General features: G+C 35.1%; 3 protein-coding genes across 3 annotated transcripts; 2 read left to right on the top strand and 1 right to left on the bottom strand.

The window, feature by feature from the left end:
* Positions 1-922: 922 nt before the first annotated feature.
* LOC122605827 (pentatricopeptide repeat-containing protein At4g13650) lies at positions 923-4,715 on the top strand. Its single transcript, XM_043778785.1, has one exon. The coding sequence runs from the start codon at positions 923-925 to the stop codon at positions 4,091-4,093; it is 3,171 nt and encodes a 1,056-aa protein (XP_043634720.1). The 3' UTR covers positions 4,094-4,715.
* Positions 4,716-13,770: 9,055 nt separating this feature from the next.
* On the bottom strand, positions 13,771-15,089 carry LOC122604463. The gene is made up of 2 exons (XM_043777357.1): positions 14,325-15,089; positions 13,771-14,223 (listed from the first exon to the last, which is right to left on the bottom strand). The coding sequence occupies exons 1-2, from the start codon at positions 15,087-15,089 to the stop codon at positions 13,771-13,773; spliced, it is 1,218 nt and encodes a 405-aa protein (XP_043633292.1).
* A 538-nt stretch (positions 15,090-15,627) lies between these two features.
* LOC122604001 (GATA transcription factor 7-like) lies at positions 15,628-16,862 on the top strand. The gene is made up of 2 exons (XM_043776881.1): positions 15,628-15,788; positions 16,025-16,862. The coding sequence occupies exons 1-2, from the start codon at positions 15,660-15,662 to the stop codon at positions 16,754-16,756; spliced, it is 861 nt and encodes a 286-aa protein (XP_043632816.1). The 5' UTR covers positions 15,628-15,659; the 3' UTR covers positions 16,757-16,862.
* The last annotated feature ends 10,011 nt before the right edge of the window (positions 16,863-26,873 follow it).

Below are 26,873 nucleotides of genomic sequence, written 5' to 3'. Positions count from 1 at the left end.
TTCACATGGAATAGTCACGTTTTTAATAATAAAAACCAAAAATACTTACAAGTGTCACTTTACATGGTCACAAATGCCCAAGTAAACTTATTAATCGAGGTATGAAAGTTCATTATATGATATTGACATATACAAGATCTTTAAATAACATAGACATTTAGTCACAGTTAGTTACATGTATAAGTAATAATCTTTTAAAAAAATATATAAAAATGAAAAAAGAAAGATAAAGAAATAATTTGCATAAAATGTCCATGTGGTTTGCACACCAAATTGCATAAAACGTCCATGTGAGGAAGAAAAAGACAAAAAAAACCCTCACGTGTGGGGCACGTGCAACCTGTTAATGACAAGAAAGTAATGACGTTAGGCAAAAGGACGTAATTCGCTAATAATTCTTGCGACAAGGATGAAAAACACAAAAAAAACTTAGAGGGATGTAAACCACGAGCGTTTTATGCAATTAACTCTTATAATAATATGGGTTTAGCTTGAATGCAATTAAATGCATCATTTTTGAATAAAGTTACCTTAAAAAACTCAGGGGACATTTTTCGTACCATTGGGTTCACAGTCCAGTGGTACGAGAGTCTTTTAATGATAGCTTTGGATCCAGAACACCTGGGTTCGAATCCGAAGGGAGCAGGGTTTTCTCCCAATTAAGTTAATTGGAGGTTTCGCCACCCTTGTGGTGTATTAGAGGTATCGGAGTGAGTAGCATTCTGGCCTGAAAAACTCCTAGCTAAGGCCAGCCCAACGATCATTCAATAAACAAATTCGATTTTTCTTAATAATATTTGTAAACTTCGTCAAAACAAAAACATCAAAATAACTCACTCGAATGTTCTAATTAATGCATGTTAAACCCTCATGAACACTATTTAGAGGTTTATCAACTTCCATTCTATCCGTACAATCAACTATGATCTTATTACGTTCTTCATTTTTAAACCCCCAAATTCACCTTTTCCCGCGAAAACCACAATCAATTTTCCCCAAATATTTCTTCACTAAGTTCAATCAATTTAAATTAACCACCGCAAGTCAACCAATTTTCAATGAACAACAAGAAGATTTATCAAAGCCCATAAGTAATAACGATAAAAATCGGCTTATTAGTTATCCGAATCAAGTTTCGGCTAACCATCAAACCTACTGTTGGCTATTAGAAGCATTTTTAAATTCTGGGTCTCTCTCAGATGTTCAAAAGCTTCATGGGAAGTTATTAAAACTGGGTTTTGATTCGGATTATGGAATTAATAGCCGGTTACTTGATGTTTACCTAAATCTTGGAAATTTACGTTATGCATACCAACTGCTCGATGAAATGCCTGAGAGAGATTTTTTGTCTTTTTGGAATGGTTTGTTTTTCTGGTTGATTGGGAAGAAAATGGGTGGTTTGGTCTTGGTTTTATTTTGGAAAATGTTGGCGGAAAATGTTGTTTGTCCGGATGAAGTAACGTTTGGAAATGTATTGCGTGCGTGTAGTGGATATAAGGTTGAGGATTGTTATGTGAAGATGATTCATGGTAAGATTGTTCGGTATGGTTTTGGTGAGAATTATGTTGCGTGTAATCCGTTGATTGATTTGTATGCGAAGAAAGGGTGTATAGATATTGCAAAATGTGTGTTTCAAGGGTTGGCTATGAGGGATAATGTGACTTGGGTTGCTATGATATCGGGTTTTTCTTATAATGGACTTGAAGAAGAGAGTATTTTGTTATTCAAAGAAATGCATGATTCCGGGGCTTTGCCTACTCCGTATGTTTTCTCTAGTGTTATAAGTTCATGTACGAAGATTGAGTTTTTTGAGCTAGGTGAGCAGTTGCATTCCCTTATACATAAATGGGGATTTTCATCTGAAACTTATGTCTGCAATTCTCTTGTCACATTGTATTCCCGTTGTGGCGATTTGTCGTCTGCAGAACAAATTTTTAATAAAATGGATCATAGGGATAGTGTATCGTACAACACTCTTATCTCGGGGCTTGCTCAGAAAGGACTAAGTGAGAAGGCTATGGAGTTCTATCGAAAAATGCAGTCTGATACCCTGAAACCGGATTCTGTCACTGTTGCTAGTCTCTTAAGTGCTTGTGCGTCAATTGGGGATTTGTTGAAAGGGAGACAACTACATTCGTATACAATAAAGGCGGGAATGTGTGCAGATATAATCATAGAAGGCTCGTTACTTGACCTTTATGTTAAATGCTCCGATGTCAAAACTGCTCATGAGTTGTTCCTTACAACAGAAAAAAAAAATGTGGTTTTATGGAATGTCATGTTAGTGGCTTATGGACAGTTGGGGGATCTCCATGAATCCTTCAAAATTTTTTCACAAATGCAGATTAACGGGTTGAGACCTAATCAGTACACGTATCCAAGTATACTTAGAACATGTACTTTGGTGGGTGCTTTAGACCTCGGTGAGCAGATCCATTCACAAGTTGTGAAAACGGGTTTTCAGCCAAATGTATATGTCTGCAGTGTTCTTATTGATATGTACTCCAAGCTTGGGGACTTGTATACCGCACAGAAAATTCTTAGACGCCTCAAAGAGAAAGATGTTGTCTCCTGGACAGCTATGATAGCAGGGTATGCTCAACATGAGTTATTTGTTGAAGCTCTTAAGACATTTGAGGAAATGCTACACCAAGGAATCCAATCAGATAACATCGGATTTTCAAGTGCAATTAGTGCGTGTGCAGGAATTCAAGCTATCAACCAAGGCCGCCAAATTCATGGTCATTCAGTCGTTCGTGGTTATTCCTCTGATCTTTCAATCGGGAATGCACTTGTTTGTTTGTATGCTCGCTGTGGTTTAATAAACGAAGCATACTTGGCGTTTGACAAGATCAATTATAAAGATAATGTCTCATGGAATGGATTGGTATCAGGATTTGCACAGAGCGGAAATTATGAGGAATCACTTAAAGTATTTGCGAAAATGAATGAAATTGGGGTAGAATTGAATATGTTTACATACGGATCAGCAATTAGTGCTGCTGCAAATACAACAAACATAACACAAGGGAAGCAAATCCATTCAACAATGATCAAAACCGGCTACAATTTGGAACCCGAGGCTTCAAATGTTCTCATAACATTATATTCAAAATGTGGTAGCCTTGAGGATGCCAAGAAAGAGTTTCTTGAAATGCCTGAAAAGAACGAGGTTTCGTGGAATGCCATGATCACGGGTTATTCTCAACACGGGTGTGGAGATGAAGCTATAAAACTCTTTGAGGAAATGAAACAGTTGGGTTATACCCCAAATTATGTTACTTTTGTGGGTGTTTTAACGGCTTGTAGCCATGTCAGATTAGTTGACAAAGGACTGGAATACTTCAAATCGATGAGTCAAGATTATGGTTTAGTGCCACGAGCCGAACACTATGCTTGTGTTGTAGACATACTTGGACGGGCTGGGCTTTTGACCCGTGCACGAGAGTTTATTGAGTCAATGCCAATTGAACCTGACGCAATGGTGTGGAGGACACTCTTGAGTGCGTGTACAGTTCACAAAAATAAAGAAATTGGAGAAATCTCTGCAAAACATCTTCTTGAATTAGAACCAGAAGATTCAGCCACATATGTGTTATTGTCAAATATGTATGCTGTTTTTGGAAAATGGGATGATAGAAACCGAACAAGAAAGTTAATGAAAGACCGATATGTGAAGAAAGTGCCGGGGCGCAGCTGGATTGAGATCAAAAACACGGTTCATGCATTCTTTGTTGGTGATTGTCTCCATCCACTAGCCAATGAGATCTATGAATATTTGGAGGTTATAAATAAAAGGGCTTCTGATATGGGTTATGTTCAAGACCGTTATAGTCTTTTAAATGATTTGGAGCAAGATCAAAAGGATCCATTAACTTGTATACATAGTGAGAAATTAGCCATTACATTTGGACTTCTGACCCTGTCTAATACGATCCCCATGCGGGTTATGAAGAATCTTCGTGTATGCAATGATTGCCATAATTGGATAAAGTATGTGTCAAAGATTTGCAATCGTGATATAATAGTTAGAGACTCGTATCGGTTTCATCATTTTGGAGCTGGTGTCTGTTCGTGCAAAGATCATTGGTGATTTGGATGTGTTTATGTTGGTTCATGTGATCTGTTCCAGAGCCAAGATAATGTCTCTATTAACATCAAAGACGGTTCAATCTGCTAAAAGATAACATCCAATTGAACTCACCAAAGGTGCATCAACATTGTAAAGAATATCAAGAACATGGAAGTTTGATATAGCAACCATCAGTTAATTAGCTTCAAATGTGACTAGTATCTAGTCCACTGCTTCGATGGAATGGGGTCATAAAGCCGACGAAGAACCATCACACTTGATGGCAGATCCATATCAGGGAAGGTGCATATTCCATTGTATTAATACAAGATGGAGCAAGAAGGTAATAGTAATTTGTACAAATCCTCTCAAGTGAAGCTGCAAATGAAGAGTTTTTGTCTTCTGTCATAAGTGCAGATATTCGTCTGAGTTGACGTTAGCTCGCTTGCTATTCTCTTTGGAAGGTTTTTTTCTTTTCCTATACTTCCATTACATTTGTATATCATTTACTCTTATTCTTTCCGGTAATCCGGCCTGATACATAGTTTTGAAATCATGTAATTACTACATTCCCAAATTTCTCAGTAGTTTTGGTTGTATATACTATAACATTGCTGTACGATGTTTTCGTAATAAAATTCTATGTCGCATATTGTTCTATAATCATATGGGCTACGTATAAACTCAAAGCCACCTATGGGTCAACAAACATATTAGGGGTTGTTATTATGATTACGGATAACCAGCCTTAATATTTAGATATAATACCCACATTTAATGATTCGGGCTGTTGAAATGATCTGCATTCAACATCTAGCAGGAAGTCTAGACTACAAAAAGATGCCAACCTGATATAAATCTTAGAAGCGGCAATTTCAACCTGTTTGTCTGGGAACATGTAGATTTAGGTTGTGACCGTTGTGCTTTATCTCAAACTTCAACCATAACTGTTTATATGTACAATTACATATTATATTCACAAAACCAACTGGGTTGGATCAGTGGTTGAAGCTCATGCCTCTGGAAACAGAGGTCATGGGTTCGATCCTCATGCCCAGCAAGGCTGGAGGTCCTTTTCTACCTATGGTAGAACCTGGAAGCAGCCTCTCTACCTTTGGTAGGGGTAAGGCTATCTACATATCAACCTCCCCCATACACCATTGAAGACGGTATTGGGACCCAAAACCCGTGGAAAACGGCATTGGGAGTTACTTTACTTTACTTTCTATTCACAAAAATATTGATGACTCACTGATGTTTTTTCCTCTTATAATTTGGAAGATAGATATGGTTTAACACGGAGTATAACAATACTGATGAAGAACCTTTTCCTGAATTAAAAAAACATATAATCAATTGATGTACTTCCAGCACTCAAAATGCTACATAAAAATCCAATAGATGTTTTACAATCAATTAATGTAAGAAAGGTTTGGTAAGAATCTGGTTCTACCAATTCATATGATCATAAGAAGGTTTCATTTGTTAAACAAGCTTGTTGGTATTGAAATCTTGTCTAACCTGCTCTTCATTTTTCATAGAGTTAATTACTGAAATGGTACCTAACGTTTGCGTCATATTACTGGTTTCATACATGTCATTTCGAAATTACGCTGATCATACCCAACGTATGCAAATCTCCACTCGGACCATACTGGAGACTAACGCTGTCAGGTGTCCGTTAAAACCTCCCCCACGTGACTTGCACGTGAGGGGTAAATATGTAATATCACGTTTCTTAATTACTGAAATGGTACCTAACGTTTGCACGATATTGCTGATTTCATACCTAATGTTTCTTAATTACTTAAATGGTACCTAATGTTTAGTTATTAATTTTTTTTTTTTGTATTTTTTAAAATTTGTTTTATGTTTCTTTTATTAAAATTCTCCAAAACTTGTTACAATTTAATGTAAATAGTCAGAATGCACTTATAATCCACTTAAAATTAATACCAAATCGATATTTCATAACAAAATATAAGTTTTAAAGTTCACGAATAACCAAAAATAGCAATAAAGCATCATAAAAACAATTTTAAAAAAAATTTGCGAGGAAACAATTTTAAAAAATCCACTAAAAAATAATAACTAATTTTTTTTTTTGAAAAAATTCCGAAAATACCGCAATGGTAATACCATGGAATATACCAGGAATACCAGAAATACAAGTCAGTATTTACTGCGACACGAAGCTTAAAGCAATGTTTTAAATACCGGCCGATATTTCTCGTATTCCTGGATATTTCTGGTATTACCGTTGCAGTATTTCCGAAACTTTTAAAAAAGAAAATTTTAGTTTTAAATTTTTTTTTTATGATACTTTATTGCTATTTTTGGTTATTCGTGAACTTTAAAACTTATGTTTTGTTATGAAATAACTATTTGGTATTATTTTTTAGTGAATTATAGGTGCATTTTGACTATTTTCATTAAATTGTAACAAGTTTTGGAGAATTTTTATAAAAGAAAAATAAAACAAATTAAAAAAAGTATATATACAAAAATAATAACTAAACATTAGGTACCATTTAAGCAATTAATAAACATATAGGTATGAAACCAGCAATATCGTGTAAATGTTAGGTATCATTTCAGTAATTAGGAAACGCGATATTACATATTTACCTCTCACGTGTAAGTCACGTGGGGGAGGTTTTAACGGCCACCTGACGGTGTTGGTCTCCGGTATGGTCCAAGTGGGGATTTGCATACGTTAGGTATGATCAGCGTAATTTCGAAAGGAAAGGTATGAAACCAGTAATATGACGCAAACATTAGGTACCATTTCAGTAATTAACTCTTTTTCATAACTTTGTGTATATTTGTGTTTCTCATGAGTATGAATATGTTTCTATTTTTTTTTTTAATAAAAAAGATTTGTCAATGTGATTAATTTCTTGTTACACATTTACGTTGTATTCTTCATAATCTTTAGCCTACTAGTCTGCTACAACATCTGAATATACGGTTTCAGACTGAAGCATGAACAAATCTGAGAGTAACAGCTAGGATGGTGATTTTCATGTCTTTCCAATTTTCCAACTATCCAACTAAGGGCATCTCCAATGGTGTTTAATAAAAAAAAATTTTGAGAAAAAAAGTCTTTACAATAGGTTGATGTCATTGGGTTAAAAGGATTATTTGATGAATAGGTTGAGTTTTCTCAACCTTTTGCCAAAAAGCTTTTTTTCATATACAAATGATTTAATCATAAAAAGCTTTATAAAAAGTTTTTCCATTAGAAGTAATAGCTTTTTAATAGGTTTAAGTTAATGGATAATGAGGTGTTAAAATAAAAAAGCTTTAAAAACTTTTTATCATTGTGGATACTCTAAGTATTTTCTTTTATAGTACTTTCGGTCTTCCTTCTTGTAGATTCCACTGGCTATTCGTCTAAATATCTAATGTAGTAAAAAGAGAAAAAAAAAGTCCCTAACGAAGTAACGATGATCATAAATGTAGGCAAATTATGAATTTTGAGGGAAACATATTGGTGTCTTATCGCACACCGGCAAGCGGTAACACCGCTCCCTATGTTGCAGCATCATTCCACATTCGGTATAGGAGACATAAATCTGCCGATGAAGGTAACCATTGGAAGCGTCCCCGCTTTTTCTTTTTTGGGGTTTGCTAAATACGAGGGTTGTGTTTAAGGTGCATAAATTGTTTGTACATTTATCATGAAAATTAGGGATCGAAATTTTAATATGGAAAATATAAATTTTTTTATTCATGTAGGTTGTATTTAACATTTTCCTTATTTTTTTATAACTTTTAGTGGCAGAATATTGCCCCAATATGACTTTAGTTGACATCTTTTCACATGTGTGTAATGACACCATTTGATTAGGTGTTGGCAAGTTGATTTTTGGCGTGATATAACCACACTCTTCACTTTTATGTGAGGATGATTAAGTTCCTAATATCATCAACAATTTTTTCACTATATGCTCTTTTTTTTTTAAACATTAAGTTCCATACTTCCATATGCTAAATTGGAAATAATTTAAAGCGGCACCCTTGGATGGAAAATTAAAGGTATCAACAAATGTAAATTTATTTATCTAGACGTTATTTCCATAGACAAAATATGAGTAGAGCAGTTGACTTTTCGACACATCTACTTCTTATTTTATTATCAACAAAACTATCATTTTTAGGGGGAAAAACATAAAAAGACAACATCTTATGAAAATATGGACAGATTAAAAAAGGCAGATGGTAACATCACCAGACAAAAGTCAACCCGACCAAGGTATTAACGGCGACGTCGCCGCTAATACTCTGACACTGACAGGGGGCCCACTAATTTCTCGTTCAAATTTACCATTACAGACATGGGGGCCCAGAGTATTAGCGGCGACGTCGCCACTAATACCCTGTGTGTTGGGGTTACACATTTTCCCATGATGGGGTTACACATCCCGTTAAAAAAACCAAACACATATAAAGTATGATTTATTTGAATTTAAGCCGCCCAGGCGCCCATTGTATAAATTTAAAAGATTTTAATGATAAATTAATCATACATGACTTGAAAAACTATCACTTTTTTCTAAATTCGAATTTTGAATGGTGATAACAATTAAAGCAACTTAAGGACGAGGATTTGCATTAGTTTATTTAAATTGGTGAGTACTTAATTATATCCTTAAACCTCTTTACTTGTAGGTTGACCACTTTGTATTCTATGCATTAGAGCTTTTGTTTGAATAATCTAATTGGATTTTGTGCATTTGTGTAAATAAAATGTTCTTTTAGGCATTTTCTTGCCGTCCAATTACAGAATCTTGACTATGATCAATCTTTTGTAAATCTCAAATTAAGTAATGGTTTCTATAGGACCGATAACCCCATTTTCTCGATTCTTGAGACTTGAGAGTAACATTTACATTTTTAAAATTTTGACCACATATATCCAATTTGTCACATTTTGATAGTGTATATGCTTTTTTCAAAAAAATCTCAACAATCAACTTGCTAGATGGCTTGCCCTAGCCCACCCTTACATTGAGGTCTGGTCTTCGATAGTAAAAAATCTCCTTTTGGTTTATAGGTTCTTTCAATTCGTCATTATTGACTAATTCTTATGATGGTTTATGGCTTGAAAACTCAAATCCAGGCTAACCATTAGTTACTATATGATGATTTGTTGTTATTGTACCTTTTCCAATAAAACTACAAATTAATTATGATGAAGCACAAATCAATATCCATATCGATAAAATATATATAGCATCTGAATTTTTGATTGTATTGTATGAAAAATTAATGTATTTATGAAACATCATACATCTTCCAGCACTGATTTATGGTCATTTTCATCTCTCTTTTTTTATTTTTTTTATATTGGTTAAGTCAAGTTATATACAATTAAATTGTTCCTGTGGCTAGTCGGCACCATTATTTGCTTTTTTTTTTTTTCTTTTCTTGCAAAATCATTATTTTTTATAGAAAAAGACTACTACAGTAAAAGAGACAAAAGTAAAAAAGACAAGTAACAAAAAACTTTAAAAGATTAATCACAATAGTCACACAAGGAAATTGTACAGTAGTACGAAAACAGGTACACTACATTTCATTTTACCCTCGACTACAATTATTGTTGAGAGTAGCACTTGAGGTTGGGTAGTATGTTGTACCATTGTCTTCAATTTCAAATAGTTATTGCATATATTTGTTTTTCATTATTTTTGTTTTGATAATATGGAATACGTATCACTTTATATTAAAAAGGGTTAAAAAATATGTTATATTTTCTCTTACCATTCCTTAAAATATTTCACATACAATACCCTTAACATTAATGATTAAATGATACCATCAATCTCAATTCTTTAAAATAACTCCATTAACCATTTATATCAATTACTTTTACGTCAATTATCAACACCACTCGACGCCATCTCCACCACCACAACGTCACCAACACACCCACTGCCGCCTTGCGCGGGTACCATGCTAGTAGACTAAAACATTAAACATATAAATGCAGGTGTTGTAAGAAATTTGTCGTTGAAAATAAAGATTAACTTATAAATAGATTTACAACACGTAATTATTAAACATTGAATGAAGCATATATATATATATATATATATATATATATAGGTAAAGGTGAACCATTTAAATTGTAAGAACTGTGAGAACCACTATATTATAACTTGATATTCATATGTGATAGATATATGTGAACATATATTTATTTACATATGAACAGATCAAATTATACTTAATATTATCTATGTTTATATGTGAATGGTTCTCAATTGAACCTTACCCTAGAATATATATATATATATATATATATATATATATATATATATATATATATATATATATATATATATATATATATCGTTTTTTTTTTTATTTTCCGTGTAAAATATCACTCCTGGTTAATAATCAACAACTAAAAAGAAATGTGAATCGCCGGGGACTTTCAATGTGTATATGTATAAACCCACACATGTTTACGGATATAGATAGTTTAAAATAATGAATGCTTTTAGTTACAAGGGTTTTTATAGAGGAGTGATATTCTCACAACACTTTTTAATCATTTACAAAAATTGATGTCTCTCATAGTTTATACGCACAACAAGTATATTTATATTTATCGTGTATAACTAAAAAGTGTTATCAAAATATTACCATCCTTTTTTATATTCAACTACAATATGCAATGTTTTTAAACCGGCCGGTCGGACCGCTTTGACCGCGGTCTGACCGGATTTTTCAAGACTTCCGGTCTAACCGACCCCGGTTTAATGGTGGAAATTGAACCGGACTGAACCGTGCGAACTGGACCGTTATCGAACCGCTATGAACCGGGTCAAACAAAGTCAACGTCTTTTTCATGTTGTTTTTCTTCTATTTTTTGGGGGAAAAAAGATCCAAATCTTACGTTTATAATGAATTCATCCTATTTAGAGTAGATCGCAACATCCACCTCAAGATCAACCTTCGTCACTTATTATTATTATTATTATTATTATTATTATTATTATTATTCGATTGAAGAAGATGAAACTGAATTTTTTTAGATTTATGAAATGGGAGAAGATTTTGGTTAGAGATTTGGAAAAATGGATTAAATGAAATAGGATAACTAAATCGATGATGATCCATGTTTGAAAAATGAATTGAAGAAATAACGTGAGGGATAAAAAAAGAGGAACTTATATTGTTGATTTTGAGTGGGGTAACAAGAAGCCATTACTACTGATGCAGGAATGAGAATGCTGAATAATGAGCTTATTTGTGGACTTTCTTATAGAAAATTAACTTGTATTTTCCAAAGTGGTCTTATGTGAGAATTAGTCAAAATTTATATATATACTCGTATCTTAATTTGAATATAGCCAAGACTAAATAGAAAATAGAGAAAATGATTATTGATGTTGGATGAAATTTGAATGTGTTTAAACTTATAACAGAACTTGTTAATCATGTGTTTTGTGTTAGACTTTGGTTTATTATTAAATAATACTTGAACTTTAATATTATTAAACTTATGTTATATTTTAACTAGAAATCTTATGGTATTACTTGGAAAAATGTATGTTTCGTCAAAACCCGGTCCAACTACGATCAGACCGATCCGACCGGTCTGACCAGTGAATTTTTGTGAGTCCGGTTCAGTGTCCGGTCCGGTTTTTAAAACATTGGCAATATGTTTGGGTGGGTCTTTTGTCCTTCACTATCACAATCACCTTCTTAACCTGTAGTCTCATGGACATGCCCCATTGCTTTATTAATAATTCTTGTGAGCCATTGGGGTATTAGCCCAGTGGTTAGGGGTTTTTTCACAAAGTAGTTTCCTCCTGGGGGTCTCAGGTTCGAATCCTGTCACATGCAAATGTGGTAAGGGGGCCTTAGTAATGCTATACTCATCTAACACATGAGAAACAAACCTTTTAGGGTATTACCAGGAGATGAATCGGCATGAGCGCATCCACGTGGAGGGTGTAAGCCATTTATCCGTTGCTGCCTTTAAAAAAAATAATTCTTGTGAAAAACGAAGTACTAGTTGGCACATTGATATGATAAGAGAGGGCAAAAATATGTATAATTCATTTTCTTGTATCTTAATGCATTATAAAAAGATTCATCAAGAAGTAAAGTAATCAAACAAATTAAAAGAACAAAAAAAAAAAAATGCATACATTTAGAAAAGCTTCACCATTCATCAGATAAATATATCACACATGTATCATACCTTCCGGCTTCCACCCTAAATGGACCTTTAAGTTAAAACTTCAGAATTTGGTTATACGGTTATACCAATACATACGGTAAGAAAAACAACAGTATTTAATTTCTTAAAAATAGATATTTTATACTAATATATAGATAATGATCATTAGTCAAACAATAAACTGAACAAAAGTTATTTAGCAAATAGCCAAATATCAATATTTAATTATTTTTTTATTACATAAATAGACGTCTAATGCGAAACAAATCAAATAATATCTACTCTAAACAATTAAATATTTTTGGTTATTTTTGAGGAGTTTGTTACATATAAAAAGCTTTCGGTCTATCACATATCCCATGTGACCTCGCTCCTGTATTCGTTTAATAAATTGACATATGTTGTAATCCACTTTGGAAGTGGTGGTTGTTGTGGCCCTTAAATTGTTGATAATATGACGTTTCGTAAAGTTGACAAATAAGATCGGTGTATGTGAAGTTATGAGGTTGGACTATTGATGCAAATTTTAATTTTAGTAATCTTTGGGTTAAAATTTCAAAATTGTTATAATTAAGAGATGTAAATGTAGCAATGGATTTTCAACCATTAGTCACCACTTCGTGCTATCTAACAACAAATCCGATGTTTAAATGTAAATAAAGGAAAATGCTAAACAAAGCCCTTAGAGCTTCCTCTAACGTACATATTAAGATTGTACATTTTCATATTAAAATCTCACCCTTTGAATTTTATGGTAAGTATACAACTAATTAATGTCTCTTAACAAAAATCCCTAGGACTTTATTTAGCAAAACCCATAAATAAACAACAACTTGTTACTGCAATGCATGATTAGTTATTTATTAATTTATGTTTAAAATTTCAAATTCGTTATAATTAGAAATTTGAAAATAGATAGTGTTGCTGTTGTTTTATTAATTTTTGCTTTACTTTTATAAATGTAATAGAAAAAAAAAATGTCCAAGAACCCTTTAGTCTAGTAAAAGAATTTTTTCTTTTCAAGTTAGTGACACTCCAACGCTGCATTATATACATGTGATGGTGTAATGCATGATTAGTTTTTTTTTTCCTTCGGAACAACAACGTTCATTTTAAGCCAGTGAGAATTTGTGAGAGGTAGATGTGAGAGATACATGAAAGATAAGGCATGAGTAAATGACTTAACGCCTTTCCCTAAGCTAGAAGTTTATCCACCTCTTTCATACCTCTTCCATACTGGCACATCAGCTTTTCTCTCTCTTCATCCACCTCTTCCACAATCATTCCTTATAACCCCTCTTCCACACTTTTTACTTATTTTATTTTATATTTACGTAAAAAATAAATAGTTAATTAAATATTAAAAAAGCACACTACATTTATTAAAAAAAACACATTACATTAATTAAAAAAAACACAATACATTTATTTTAAATAAAAACAATACATTACATTTATTAATTAATTAAAAAATACAACTAAAAAAAAAACACACTCAACGTTCACGTTGGTTTTCCGGCAAGTTCCAAATGTGCTCGACTAGGGCACCTCTTAGACGGTTGTGTGTTGCCCTATCACATAACTCCCCTGTCATACGTAACTGAATGTCAACACGTTCGTCCCAAGAACGCGTTGGCGGGGTATCGGGAATTAGCTCCAAATCCAAAGGACTGATTGCACGCCCGTTATATTCAACGACCATGTTGTGCAACAACACACAAGAGTACATGATGCGTTTAATTTTGTTAATAATTAATGGACGCGCACCTTGTTGAAGGATTCTCCATCGGCCTTGAAGTACCCTAAAAGCACGCTCCACGTCTTTTCTTGCAGACTCTTGGAAGCGTTTGAATTTAGAAGTCTTAGGGTCCATGGGACACTTGAAAGACTTGACAAGTGTAGCCCATTCTGGATAAATACCATCAGCTAGATAATAACCCTTTGTAAACTGTTGGCCATTAATGGTGAAATTTACCGTAGGAGCTCTATCTTGGAGAAGTTGGTCGAACAAGTCAGATTCATTAAGGACGTTGATGTCGTTGTTCGAACCGGCGGGTCCAAAGCAAGCATGCCAATCCACAAATCATATGATGCAACCGCTTCAAGCATAATCGTCGGATGTCCTTTGTCACCACAAGTGTATTGGCATTGCCATGCCGTTGGGCAGTTTCTCCAAGCCCAATGCATACAATCAACGCTTCCAAGCATACCCGGAAAACCGTGCACTGCCTCATGTTTAGCGGTCACGCGGTTAACATCTTCTTGTGTCGATTTTCTGAAAAACTCTGTGTGATATAATTGAACAACACATTTGCAGAAGTACTTCAACGAATCGGCAGACGTTTGAGAACCCATTTCGAGGTATTCATCTAACTGGTCGACAGTAGAAGCATAAGCCAGCTGGCGTATAGCGGAAGTACATTTTTGAAAAATATTTAACGCCGGGCGACTCAAAGCGTCGGTTAGAGCGTTGTGGAAGAATGCAAAGTGTTTTGGTAATGGTTGTACGACGTCAAAGTGATATATCTCGTTCACTATACGAAGAAACATTTCGTTCGGCATTCGAAAACTCCTTCTAAAATAATCGGCAAGGTAAACGGGTTGCGGGGCAAAGTAATGATTGTATAAACATGTGGAGGCTTCCACATGGTTTCTGGTTATTGTTCTTCTTAGTATTTTTGGTCTGATTGCCATTCTCGAGCTCTCTGCTTCTGCTTCTTCATCTTCGATTAAAGTAACGAAAGTGTTTAACATTTCGGCATCTATTGTATACTTACTCATGTATGAAACTGAATTTTCGTCAGAACTCGACATATTTAGTGAAAATGTATAGAGTGTGTGTTGTTATGTATAAAAATATATAAGTGAAAAGAAGTGAATGAGATGAAAATGGTTGAATAGAAGTTGGTTTTTATAGAAGAGGTTTTTTTTTTAAAATCTAGCCGTTTGATTTAAAAAAAAAACAAGTTAACGTTGTAATTGGGTCCCGCATACACGCTCCTCTCCTCGTCAACGAGCATCGACCGAACGAAATAACTCGAACGAAGAAGCGGTCGACGAAAGGACTCCCTAAGCTAGCCTCGTCGACGAGGTGTGGAAGAAGCGGTCGACGAGTGCTTAGTGATAGGGCTAATTGACTAGTAATACATGCACATGACTAAAATCGTGGTTGTACGACCCCGTATCTTGTATCTACAATGCGGAACCAAACTATTTTGTATGTGAGATATGAAAGTTAAACTCTTTAAAGGACTAAACGGAACTTAAATGAATAGTCGAGGGAGCAAATGTGAATTTCAACTTGGATAAAAGCCTTGGTGCAAAAAATATTTGCTTTATCCCAAAATCCTATATTACTCTCTAGAGCAAAAATAGAAAGAAAATATGGACTTCTGCCGGAATGTCTCAGTTTCAGGCGGGTTTCCGGCGAATTACCAACCGGAGCAAAAGCTACTATCTCCATCTTTCAATAAACTTGGCAGCCTTGATGACCTCTTCTCATGTCATTCTATGGTACCATTTTACTTATATACTTCATTTTCCAACATATTCAATTAGACTAAAAGCTCATTTGTTTTGCATGAACATTTAAATACCACATTTAATTCATAATATAGAAGTACTAACTTTTATTATAAAAAAAAATAGTAAGTGTAAGTCTGTATTGTGTTTTAATAATCAAGGTACAGGTTTTTAGGCATGAGGTACAACCTATTAATGCACAAGTACTAATTTAGAAGGTTATGCAGGAACAAAGTGATATTAACACAGAATGGCTCTCAGCATTTATGGAAGATTGTTTATCAAGCAGTGGAAGTTGCCTTCCATCAGTAAAACCCTTAAACCCTCCAAGTACAGCTTCTAATGCACAACGTACAAACTCTCAAGAAGTACAAAAGAAACTCCAAAATTATTCCCTGCATAAGCTTGTTGTACCTTGCAAAGCAAGAAGCAAAAGGAAAAGAAGCCAATTTAAAAGTACAAGTCACTTATGCTGGTATTCTCGAGATGACCGAGTGAGTCAGTGGTCCGTCAGTGATCCAATTTTCCGTTCGAGAAAAAACTTATTCAGGTCTCAACATTATACATACAACAATGATGAGTCACTTTTGCTACATCAAGATTATTGGCTAGCAGATAGTGAGCTTATTTTGCCAACAAAAAGTACAAGTCAAAACTGCACAAAAGATGAAGATTACGGGCAGGGAGTGTACAAGCAAATAAAGCATGAAGAAGAAGAGGGCAGCAGTTTCGGGCAGGGTAGAAGGTGTACACATTGTTTATCTCAAAGGACCCCACAATGGCGGGCAGGACCAGATGGGCCAAAAACATTGTGTAATGCATGTGGTGTAAGGTATAAATCGGGCAGGTTGCTGCCCGAATATAGGCCAGCCAAAAGTCCTAGTTTTGTGAGTTATAAACACTCGAATTCTCATAAGAAAGTGTTGGAAATGAGAATGTGTTCATCGTCTTCTTGTTGAAGATGAATAAGATGCAATAATTTTAGTTAAGTTTAAATCCATTATGTAAAATATCAAATATTTAGTATTTGAGATTAGTTACTAATACTACTTTTACTTTTTATAATAGTTTTTTTTTCTTTTAATGATATTTTATTCTACTTCTAATAATAAATTACGAGTATGTCTGAAAATCAGAACTCTTCAAAAATTCTTATTAATTAACCTTCACAAATGTGAGAATTCGAACTCGGACTTTTGATTTTTGATACGCCATGATTTCAATCTAAATGTCAACTCTTGGAATAACTTTTGATTATTTTTTAAAAATTTTATGCACTCGGTAATCAGTATGAAATCGGAGTGGTTCAAGGTGTTGCTCAAGGCCGGCCGGCTAATTTCTAGCCGCGTGTCCGCGACTACTCGGTGACAAGGTTTGGGGTGGGGTAGTGAATGCAAGTCGTTTGCCATTATTCTATTTTTCTTCTACGCACGACATTAAATGAGTAGGACCATTATTATTGAGCTAAATATATACACGATAATAAGGTAAAAATGATATGCTTGGGGTGGTACGTGAGAACGATGAGGTGATACTCTGAAGTGACGTTCCGGATGATTTTGTGTTTTTTTTTAACGATATCAAATGCTTTATGAATTTGATTTTTCGAGTCTATCGACGATGTCTAACGCAAAGCTCGTTGATAAAAGGGCTAATTTCTTGAAAAGTCTCTCAACTTGTCACTTAAACCTTTTTTAGGGCTCGAACAAAAAAAAGTTCTATTCAGGGGAAGAAAAACGGCTAAAATTTCTTTAGTGGGCTCCGTACAAGTTGCCTGTTAAAAATATTTTCCACATCATTTTCTTTTTTTTTTAATCTTATATATTGATAACATGTATATTCCATATCACATAAAAATTATCATCAATATCATAAAAACCTTCAACAAAATCTATAATACAATTTATAAAACAAAAACTCACATCTTCAAATCGTCACCAACAAACCCTATAATGATCTTCAAATGTAAATATACTCATATGTATAACAGATTCAGAACTAAAACTTTGTATTCAAAAGCCTATTAACAAAACTTAAATTCAATCTGGGATGTTTGCATCTTGAAAGTGATAATGTATACGTGGGAATTTTTTAGGATGTAACCGGCTAATAATTGTCCACATAAGTATAAATCGGTCGCGTCCCCATAATAAGGTATTTTAACCGTTTTCCTTGATTCACATAGAACTTTTTTTTGTTCGAGCCCAAAAAAAAGTTTAAGTGACAAGTTAAAGCGCTTTCCAAGTAATTAGCCCTTTGATAAAAAGTTAAAAACTATGAAAAAAAATCTGCAAAAGTCTCTACCAATCCCTTGACTGCACTGCATAAAAGCAAACGAAATGAATTAAATTATGTTCCACTTTCTAAATAAATGGCTTTTCTAACTTGTGTTTTAAAAGCATATATAAAAATACAATAATTACATTAAATTTTTTTTTTTTATAAGAATGGAAAAGGTGCAAATATTTTCTTAATGCTATTATTATTGTTTTCCTTTTCAAATGATGTATTTTTCATTTTTCATTGCATTATGTGACTCTAAAACACAAATTAGAATATCCCAAACAAATAATGTTCAAAAATAAAAGAATATCCCAAACAAATATTACTACACACATAAAATAGTCACTTTTTCTCAATACAATTCAATTTCTTTATCACTGTAGCTATCATTACCAATCACAGTGTGCAAATACAAAAGGTAACACTTCATGAAACAAACAAAATATAACGCTTTTATTTTGTTAACGTCTAAAGAATAAAGCCAGCTATTCAGGATAACTTAATGGCAAAAGGCGATTTTATATGCTTGTGCACGCAGAGAACGCTAGGTAGCCCAAGCCTGCCATATAACTTCATTCCAAAAAAAAAACTCACAAAAATCAAGTAAAACTGTAAAAGAATGAACCTTTCACCTGATGGGTAAAGGAAAGTGATAATTGTACCACCAAAAATACTATATTTGAAAACCTTGCATTTTGTGGTAAATTAATAAGAAATAGTGATACAATTATCATTTCTAGATGGGTAAAACTTGCATGCTTAATACTCAACTGATGATCATTAGCATTATTTAATTTACTTAAATTTGAAATGGGAATAGAGGGAAACGATAGAAAGGGGACAAAACATTTTGGAAATAGGAATTTGGATGTGACCCAAGCATGTGTTATGTTTATGTCTTCAATCATCTCGCAACAGCTGGCTCCAAAATGTTTCAAGACTTTCAACTATTGCGTACGAGTATGATTATTCGTATATTCAAATATATATAAACTATCCGCTCATTTTTAAAAGAGTTAATTATAAAAATCGTCCCTGTCTTCGATCTTTAGTTGCAGGTTTCATTCATAAGTTTTATAAATTACAGTTTTAGTTTAAATAAGTTTGTTCCGTTAACAGTTTTGGTCCAAGTTCCAAACGGACGTTTAGTTATCCATCACGTGACATGCATGTGATGGGTATTTTAGTCTTTTTAATATCACAAAGACTAAACGTGTAATTAACTAAAAGTGTAATATATACATATACGTTGTTGATACCGATGGGCATCATGGGTCGGATCAGGAACCCATCGGCGGGAATGAGGCCGATGGGCTAAGTGGCTAAAGCATGAATTATAAGGCAACAAGATTCCAGCCAACCCTAGTTTAGCTTTCTTTTTTTTTTTTTTACGTTTTCTTGTTTCTTAAGTTAGGGATTATTTTTGTCTTTTGTTTTCCTATTTATACGTTTATAAACTCTTTTGGTTGGTTGGTTAATAATTATTCAAGCTTCATACTAAAACACGTCTTTTGTGTTCTCTTACTCGGTTGGCCGAGAAGGATTTTTCCGACGACAAGCAACTTGGTTGGCCAAGTGCTCGCCGCCGCTAGGGTTCAGTCCTAGGGTTCCGATTTCCTCCCTACATCTCTATTAAGTGGTATCAGAAAACCAGGGCTCTCAAGATGTCGACACGAGGAAAAGATCATCGTCACCAACAACCTCGAAACACCGCCGCAGGGACCAGCGGTCATGCTGCACGTGATCCCCATGATGTTGAGATTGAACGACTCCGTCAAAGGATTAGGGAGCTCGTAATCAATCCTTTTCATCGTTATGAAAGGCAGTTTGAAAACACTCCAGTCCATTCTGATGTCGAAGAAACGGAAGAAGATGAATTCGAAAATTACTTTCATAATTCACCACCACCAGCACCGCGCCACCCCGAGGATCCATTGCGATCTTTAGGTATTCGTACTAAAATTCCAGAGTTCGATGGCAAGCTCCAACCCGACGATTTCCTTGACTAATTACAAACAGTTGAGCGGATCTTCGACCTTCGCGACATCCCTGACAACGTGAAGGTCAAATTGGTTGCTATCAAGCTAAAAAAATATGCATCCTTATGGTGGGAAAACATACAACAACAACGTTATCGAAAATGTAAAAACAAAATCGCCTCCTGGGATAAGATGCGGCGCCTCCTACGTGCCAAATTCCTTCCAGTTACTTTCAAGCAGGATGCTTATCTTGACTACCAAAACCTCCGACAAGGATCTCTGTCTATTGAAGATCTTATTACTGAGTTTGAACGGATGCGTTTACGTTGCGGAGCTGAAGAGGATGAGGAACAACTAATTGCTCGATTTTTGGGGGTGTTACGGCTAGACATTGCCGACGCCGTTTCACTAACACAATATTATTCCTTTTCTGATTTATGTAGGTTAGTTGTGCGTGTGGAACAAAAACACTCAAGGAAGAACAAGTCCAGTACCCGTTTCCAAACCTCAACCCGCTCCCCAACCCAACGACAATCAAACGAAAAACCTGGTCCAATCAAGACCGAAACACCCGTGGCTCCCACAACCCCTGTGGACACGTCAAAACCCTTACGGTGTTTCAGATGCCAAGGTTTGGGTCACCTTAAACGTGACTGTCCAAACAAACAATTGGTGACATTTGTTGACGATGTTGAACCTAAGTATGACACCGAGGAAGAAGATACCGCTGTGAATCTCTACCCAGACAAAGGGGAAGCACTTATTGTTCGAAGAGTCTTGAATACCGTTGTTGCAGATCTAGCAGATGATACTTTGTGGCCGCGACACAACATCTTTCGGACACAATGTACTTCAAAGGGACGCGTTTGTACCGCATTGTAGATGGTGGTAGTTGTGACAACATGGTCGCCAAAACAATGGTTGGGAAGCTTGCTTTACCCACGAAAGACCACCCAGAACCGTACCAACTCACGTGGCTTCGCAAAGGCAATCTTGTCAAGGTGACACAAAAATGTTTAGTTACCTTCTCCATTGGCAACAAATACAATGACGAGATTTGGTGTGAGGTTATTCCAATGGATGCATGCCATTTATTACTCGGACGACCATGGCTTTATGATCGGCGGGTAAAACATGACGATTTTTGTAACACTTACTCCTTCAAAAAAGATGGTCTTCATGTGACTTTGGCTCCTCTTAATCCTAAGGACGCCACACCGGAGGTAGCCCCGATGACAAAGGATGAATTTGTCGGTCTGACACGACAATCTCCACCGGTTCCAATGCTCGGTTTGGTTATACTTGAAGAAAACACGCAGATTAATGATTTTCCGCCTGAAGTACTTCCATTGCTCACTGAATTTTCAGATGTTTACCCCGATGATATTCCTACAGGTTTACCTCTCATGCGGGACATCCAACATTGCATCGACTTCACTCCTGGTGCAACCATTCCAAATAAGTCGGCATACCGAATGAACCCGAAGGAATTTACTGAGTTACATCGTCAAGTTCTAGAACTGCTAGAAAAGGGTTTGATTCGTGAAAGCATTAGTCCGTGTGCCGTCCCAGCACTTCTGGTTCCTAAACCAAATGGCACGTTTCGCATGTGCATTGACAGTCGTGCAGTTAACAAGATCACAATCAAATATCGTTTTCCAATTCCCCGATTTGAAGACCTTTTAGATCATCTCCATGGTGCTTCTGTTTTTCGAAGATCGACCTACGCAGTGGTTACCATCAGATTCGTTTACGCCCGGGTGACAAATGGAAAACTGCGTTCAAAACGCGTGACGGTCTTTATGAGTGGATGGTAATGCCATTCGGTCTGTCAAATACCCCTAGTACATTTATGCGCTTGATGAATCATATTTTCCGGCATCTTATTGGTAAGTGTGTTGTCGTTTATTTCGACGATATCTTAGTATTTAGCAAGACTGTGGAATCTCACTTGCTACATCTGCGAGACATTTTCCATATTTTGCGTGAGCAGAAGCTATTTGCTAATGGCAGGAAGTGCCACTTTGTAACTAAGGAGGTCATATTTTTGGGTTTCTTCGTGTCTGGAAACGGAATTCGCATGGACACCACCAAAGTCGATGCCATTACCACATGGCCTACTCCACAATCCTTGCATGATGTTCGCAGCTTTCATGGCTTGGCATCCTTTTATCACCGTTTTGTTCGTGATTTTAGTTCCCTAGTTGCTCCTCTCACTGACTGTTTGAAACGATCAAAGTTTGTATGGACCAGGGAATCACAAACAACATTTGATCAACTAAAGACGACAATAACAACAACCCCGGTTTTAGCTTTGCCCAATTTTAAACACGTCTTCCAAGTGGAGTGTGATACCTCCGGGCTCGGGATAGGCGGTGTACTCAGCCAACAAAACCGACCCATATCTTTTTTTAGTGAGAAGTTTAATGATACTCGCAAACATTACAACACATACGATAAGGAGTTCTATGCTATTGTTCGATGTTTGGAGTATTGGCGTCACTATTTACTACCCGTTGAGTTCATCCTTTATTCTGACCATCAAGCTTTATGGTTTATTCAAGGGCAGGCCAAATTAAACCCGCGCCATGCTAAATGGGTTGAGATGTTACAAGACTTTACCTTCGTCATTCGTCACAAAGCTGGTTGTGCGAACACAGTGGTTGACGCCCTTAGCCGGCGTCATGTTTTGACCACCACATCCACTGTTCATGTGGCTGGAGTTGATCATATCAAACCGTTATACGCGGATGACCCTGATTTTGGGGAGTCGTGGAACAAATGTAGCCATACACCATTTCGTGATTACGTTCGCCGTGATGGTTTTCTCTTCAAAGGTCGTCGTTTGTGCGTCCCACTTCTTTCAGTCCGGGAAGCCATCATTCTTGAAACACATCAAGGGGGTTTAGCGGGTCATTTTAGATGTGATAAAATAGTTGCTCTGATCTCCGAACGTTTTTTTGGCCAAAGCTGGTAAGAGATGTCGTCAAAGTATTGACACGTTATCGCATTTGTCGTCTTGCAAAGACTCATTATATGAATCAGGGCCTCTACACTCCTCTTCCCACACCGAATGGTCCTTGGGAAGATGTCTCAATTGATTTTGTTTTGGGTTTACCATTGACACAAAGAAAAAAGGATTCAATCATGGTGGTGGTCGACCGTTTTTCTAAAATGGCACATTTTGTCCCGTGCTCTAAAACATATGCTGCATCTCAAGTGGCTCGTTTATATTTTGCTGAGATAGTACGCTTGCACGGGGTCCCCAAAACCATTACGTCAGATAGAGATGTTAAGTTTGTTAGTCATTTTTGGCTTACTCTATGGAAGTAGTTGGGAGCGAAGTTACAGTTTAGTTCATCTCATCACCCGCAGACAGACGGACAAACTAAAGTTACGAACAGGAGTTTGGGAAATTTTCTTCGTTCATTGGTTGGCGATAATAAAAAACAGTGGGATCTCGTCCTTCCTCCAGCTGAATTTGCTTATAACCGATCCTCCCATAGCTCGACTGGACGCAACCCATTTTTGGTGGTTTATGGCCGTAATCCTTTTACACCTTTGGACCTTGCCCCTTTACCGGCTGTAGATTCTTACAGTGCTGAGGGAAACTTGGTTTGGATCTTCTTACGCAAGGAGCGTTTTCCATCGGGTCGTTATGGGAAGTTACAGGATCGCGCGGATGGACCTTTTCGTGTGTTGCAGCGTATTAATGATAATGCTTATAAGATTGATTTGCCAGGGTCTTATGGCGTCTCTGCCACTTTTAATGTTGCAGACTTGGCACCCTACGTGGACAACGGTGATTTTCATGGTGACTCGGGGTCGAGTCGTTTTTTAGAAGGGAAGGATGATACCGATGGGCATCATGGGCCGGATCAGGAACCCATCGGCGGGAACGAGGCCGATGGGCTAAGTGGCTAAAGCATGAATTATAAGGCAACAAGATTCCAGCCAACCCTAGTTTAGCTTTTTTTTTTTTTTTTTTTTTACGTTTTCTTGTTTCTTAAGTTAGGGATTATTTTTGTCTTTTGTTTTCCTATTTATACGGTTATAAACTCTTTTGGTTGGTTGGTTAATAATTATTCAAGCTTCATACTAAAACACGTCTTTTGTGTTCTCTTACTCGGTTGGTCGAGAAGGATTTTTCCGACGACAAGCAACTTGGTTGGCCAAGTGTTCCGATTTCCTCCCTACATCCCTATCAGTTGCTGCTGCTAGGTTTTTGTTTTTTGTTTTTCCCCACCCATATATATAAACATATACATACATATATTTATCAACATATTTCATATACAGATCTATATAAGTTTCCAAATCTATACACTTTTTTAGATTTCAAATCACCATTTTCTCTAACATTTTTCAACAAATCTAAACCCAAATTAATGCTTACAAATCAAATCCACCAACATCAACCAACTTCACAACATGACAAAAAAAAAAGTTAAAAAGGTAAAAGAAGGTCGGTACAATTTCAAGCATTGATGATGAAAATTTGGAAACAACAAAACAAAAAATATTTATATTAATATCTATCTTCTATATATTAAAAGTATGGATACGAGTCTTTTTCAATTCGAATATGAATCTTCTATGGTTTTAAGATCTAGAATATTTTTGTTAGATTTGGAATTGGTGGTGGTTTTATTTCATGTGTCCAAACAAATTGTTTTTGTTTCTTTTGAAAAGTGTTCTAACTTGATTTGTGGTGATGACAAATGAGAAGATGGTGATGAATGGTTGAACCTACTACCTTGGATCAGCCATTTCCTGCCACCACTATCATAGATCCTTTATTTTTATTTAATTTTTTTTTTCTGGATTTCTTATGACTTCAAACTTGGTATTGATAATTTTGTTGTGAATGATGATGGGTACATGCAACATTCGCTTCTTTATATATATTCTTTTATATAGATGTAGTGTAATTGGGAAATAAACCAATTTCTAGACTTTTCATATGTGCATGCATTTCAAAGTGTGATTGATTGGTGTTTGATCTTGAAATACTTCAAATGAAATATACCGGTAAGAATTTATTTAAATATATATACTAGATGTATTTGTTGGTCAAAGTCATTTACATTTTTAGTCCTTATGGTATTAGAAAGACTAAAATACCCATCACGTGCATGTCACGTGATGGATAATTAAACATCCGTTTGGAACTTAGACTAAAACTGTTGACGGGGCAAACTTATTTGGACTAAAACTGTAATTTATGTAACTTAGGGATGAAACCTGCAAATAAGGGGAAGACAGGGACAATTTCTGTAATTAACTCTTTTTAAAAAAGATCTTAAGTTAGGGTAAATATTGTTGACATTGGCTGAAAAATACAAAATATGTTCACGAGATACATTGGTTGCATAACGTATATAAGTCAAGATCGCATCATACTTGCATAGAGAATGTTATAAGAGAAATTACGACAAGATAAGAGATACGGAGTAATAATTATTGGTGATAGTGGGCATTGGGCAATAGGCTTGCAATGGTTTTACTAGTACTCGAACATAAAAATCAAACATCAATTAAGTTCATTAAAAAATCTTGAAAAAAATCTATTAAAATTTGTATTAGAGTTGAATCGAAAGTCATAATGGTCCGTTAATTTGCTTTTTATTTTTTCATATTTCCAGTTTGAAATGGGTTTTTAATTTTCGTACTTCTACGGCATTTGTAAGACTTTTTGTGTGAACTATATTAATTTCGGTTTCTTGCTACCAATAACCCTTAATACAATACAGAAAAAAATGATCTGATAATATTACAATATGTATTTAAGATTAAGATATTCTGATAAAGTTATAAAATGGCATGTCATTATATAAAGTTTTTGTATAGGAAACAAGCATTACATGTTGACGTTACATACAAAATATGTAAGTATGATACCTACATTAGTATTTTAAACATATCATCTATATCTATACTCGAACAAAACAGAATGTATATATCGAATTTATAACTTAAACTCAATTTATATGATCGTAAAATAAATGATCGCACAAACAAAGAAAAAAAACCAAAGTTTTTAACAAATTAAAAACTACTTCAACACATCATTACCTAAACCTAACATGTCATATCAAAATAACAAACCTATAGAAAAACCCATGCCTCATTTTATATTTTTTTACATAAAAAATATTCTATTGCCCTCAAATATAATTTAATCGACACAAATGGTGCAACCCGTACATTTGTTACTCTCTTATAAGCTACTAAAAACATGATATTTCCAAAAATGGATCCATCAATCACATTCCCAACTACACCTATATTTCATTAATGAATTCATGTTAATATTGCTTTTTGCCTACACCAAAAATAAACTTGAATAACATGGTCCATTTCTTTATGTTTTCGATACCCTTTTAGTTAACAAAATGATATAAATTTCTATTCCTACATTTTTTTTATACAACGAAAATTGATCTTTTACATTTAGACTCTAGTAACCTAGGAATAAAATTTAAGAAATCGCTTTAGAGTTACACCGGCCTTCTAAAGATCTAAGAATAAAACATTCTGGTTTATGTAGAGAGAACGTTTTGTGCAAACCACGTTGAAATTAATTCGCTTTAGTATGAACTTTCCGCGAAGTTAGATCAAGAAACACATTTCATGAAACGATTGATGCGTTTTACTACATGTGCTGAGTATGAAAAATATGCATATCTAAAAGATTGGCAAAGTGATGGAAGAAGCTAAAGAATGGCCTAATTTACCTAAACTCATAATCATGTATTTGATCATGACCAATCCGAGATCATTCAAGCACCTTCGTTATTTATGATTAAAATTG

This window comes from Erigeron canadensis, chromosome 6 (genome assembly GCF_010389155.1).
Source record: "Erigeron canadensis isolate Cc75 chromosome 6, C_canadensis_v1, whole genome shotgun sequence".
NCBI lineage: Eukaryota > Viridiplantae > Streptophyta > Magnoliopsida > Asterales > Asteraceae > Erigeron > Erigeron canadensis.
This window is presented reverse-complemented; position numbering and strand designations above follow the sequence as displayed.

What these genes read in the sequence shown, in the direction of transcription:
- LOC122604463 (XM_043777357.1), bottom strand. Translation starts at nt 15,089, where the DNA reads ATGTCGAGTTCTGACGAAAATTCAGTTTCATACATGAGTAAGTATACA. An exon ending in TGCTTGCTTTGGACCCGCCG is followed by an intron (nt 14,224 to 14,324) that starts GTTCGAACAACG and finishes AATGGCCAACAG; the next exon opens with TTTACAAAGGGTTATTATCT.
- LOC122604001 (XM_043776881.1), top strand. Translation starts at nt 15,660, where the DNA reads ATGGACTTCTGCCGGAATGTCTCAGTTTCAGGCGGGTTTCCGGCGAAT. An exon ending in TCTTCTCATGTCATTCTATG is followed by an intron (nt 15,789 to 16,024) that starts GTACCATTTTAC and finishes AAGGTTATGCAG; the next exon opens with GAACAAAGTGATATTAACAC.
- LOC122605827 (XM_043778785.1), top strand. Translation starts at nt 923, where the DNA reads ATGATCTTATTACGTTCTTCATTTTTAAACCCCCAAATTCACCTTTTC.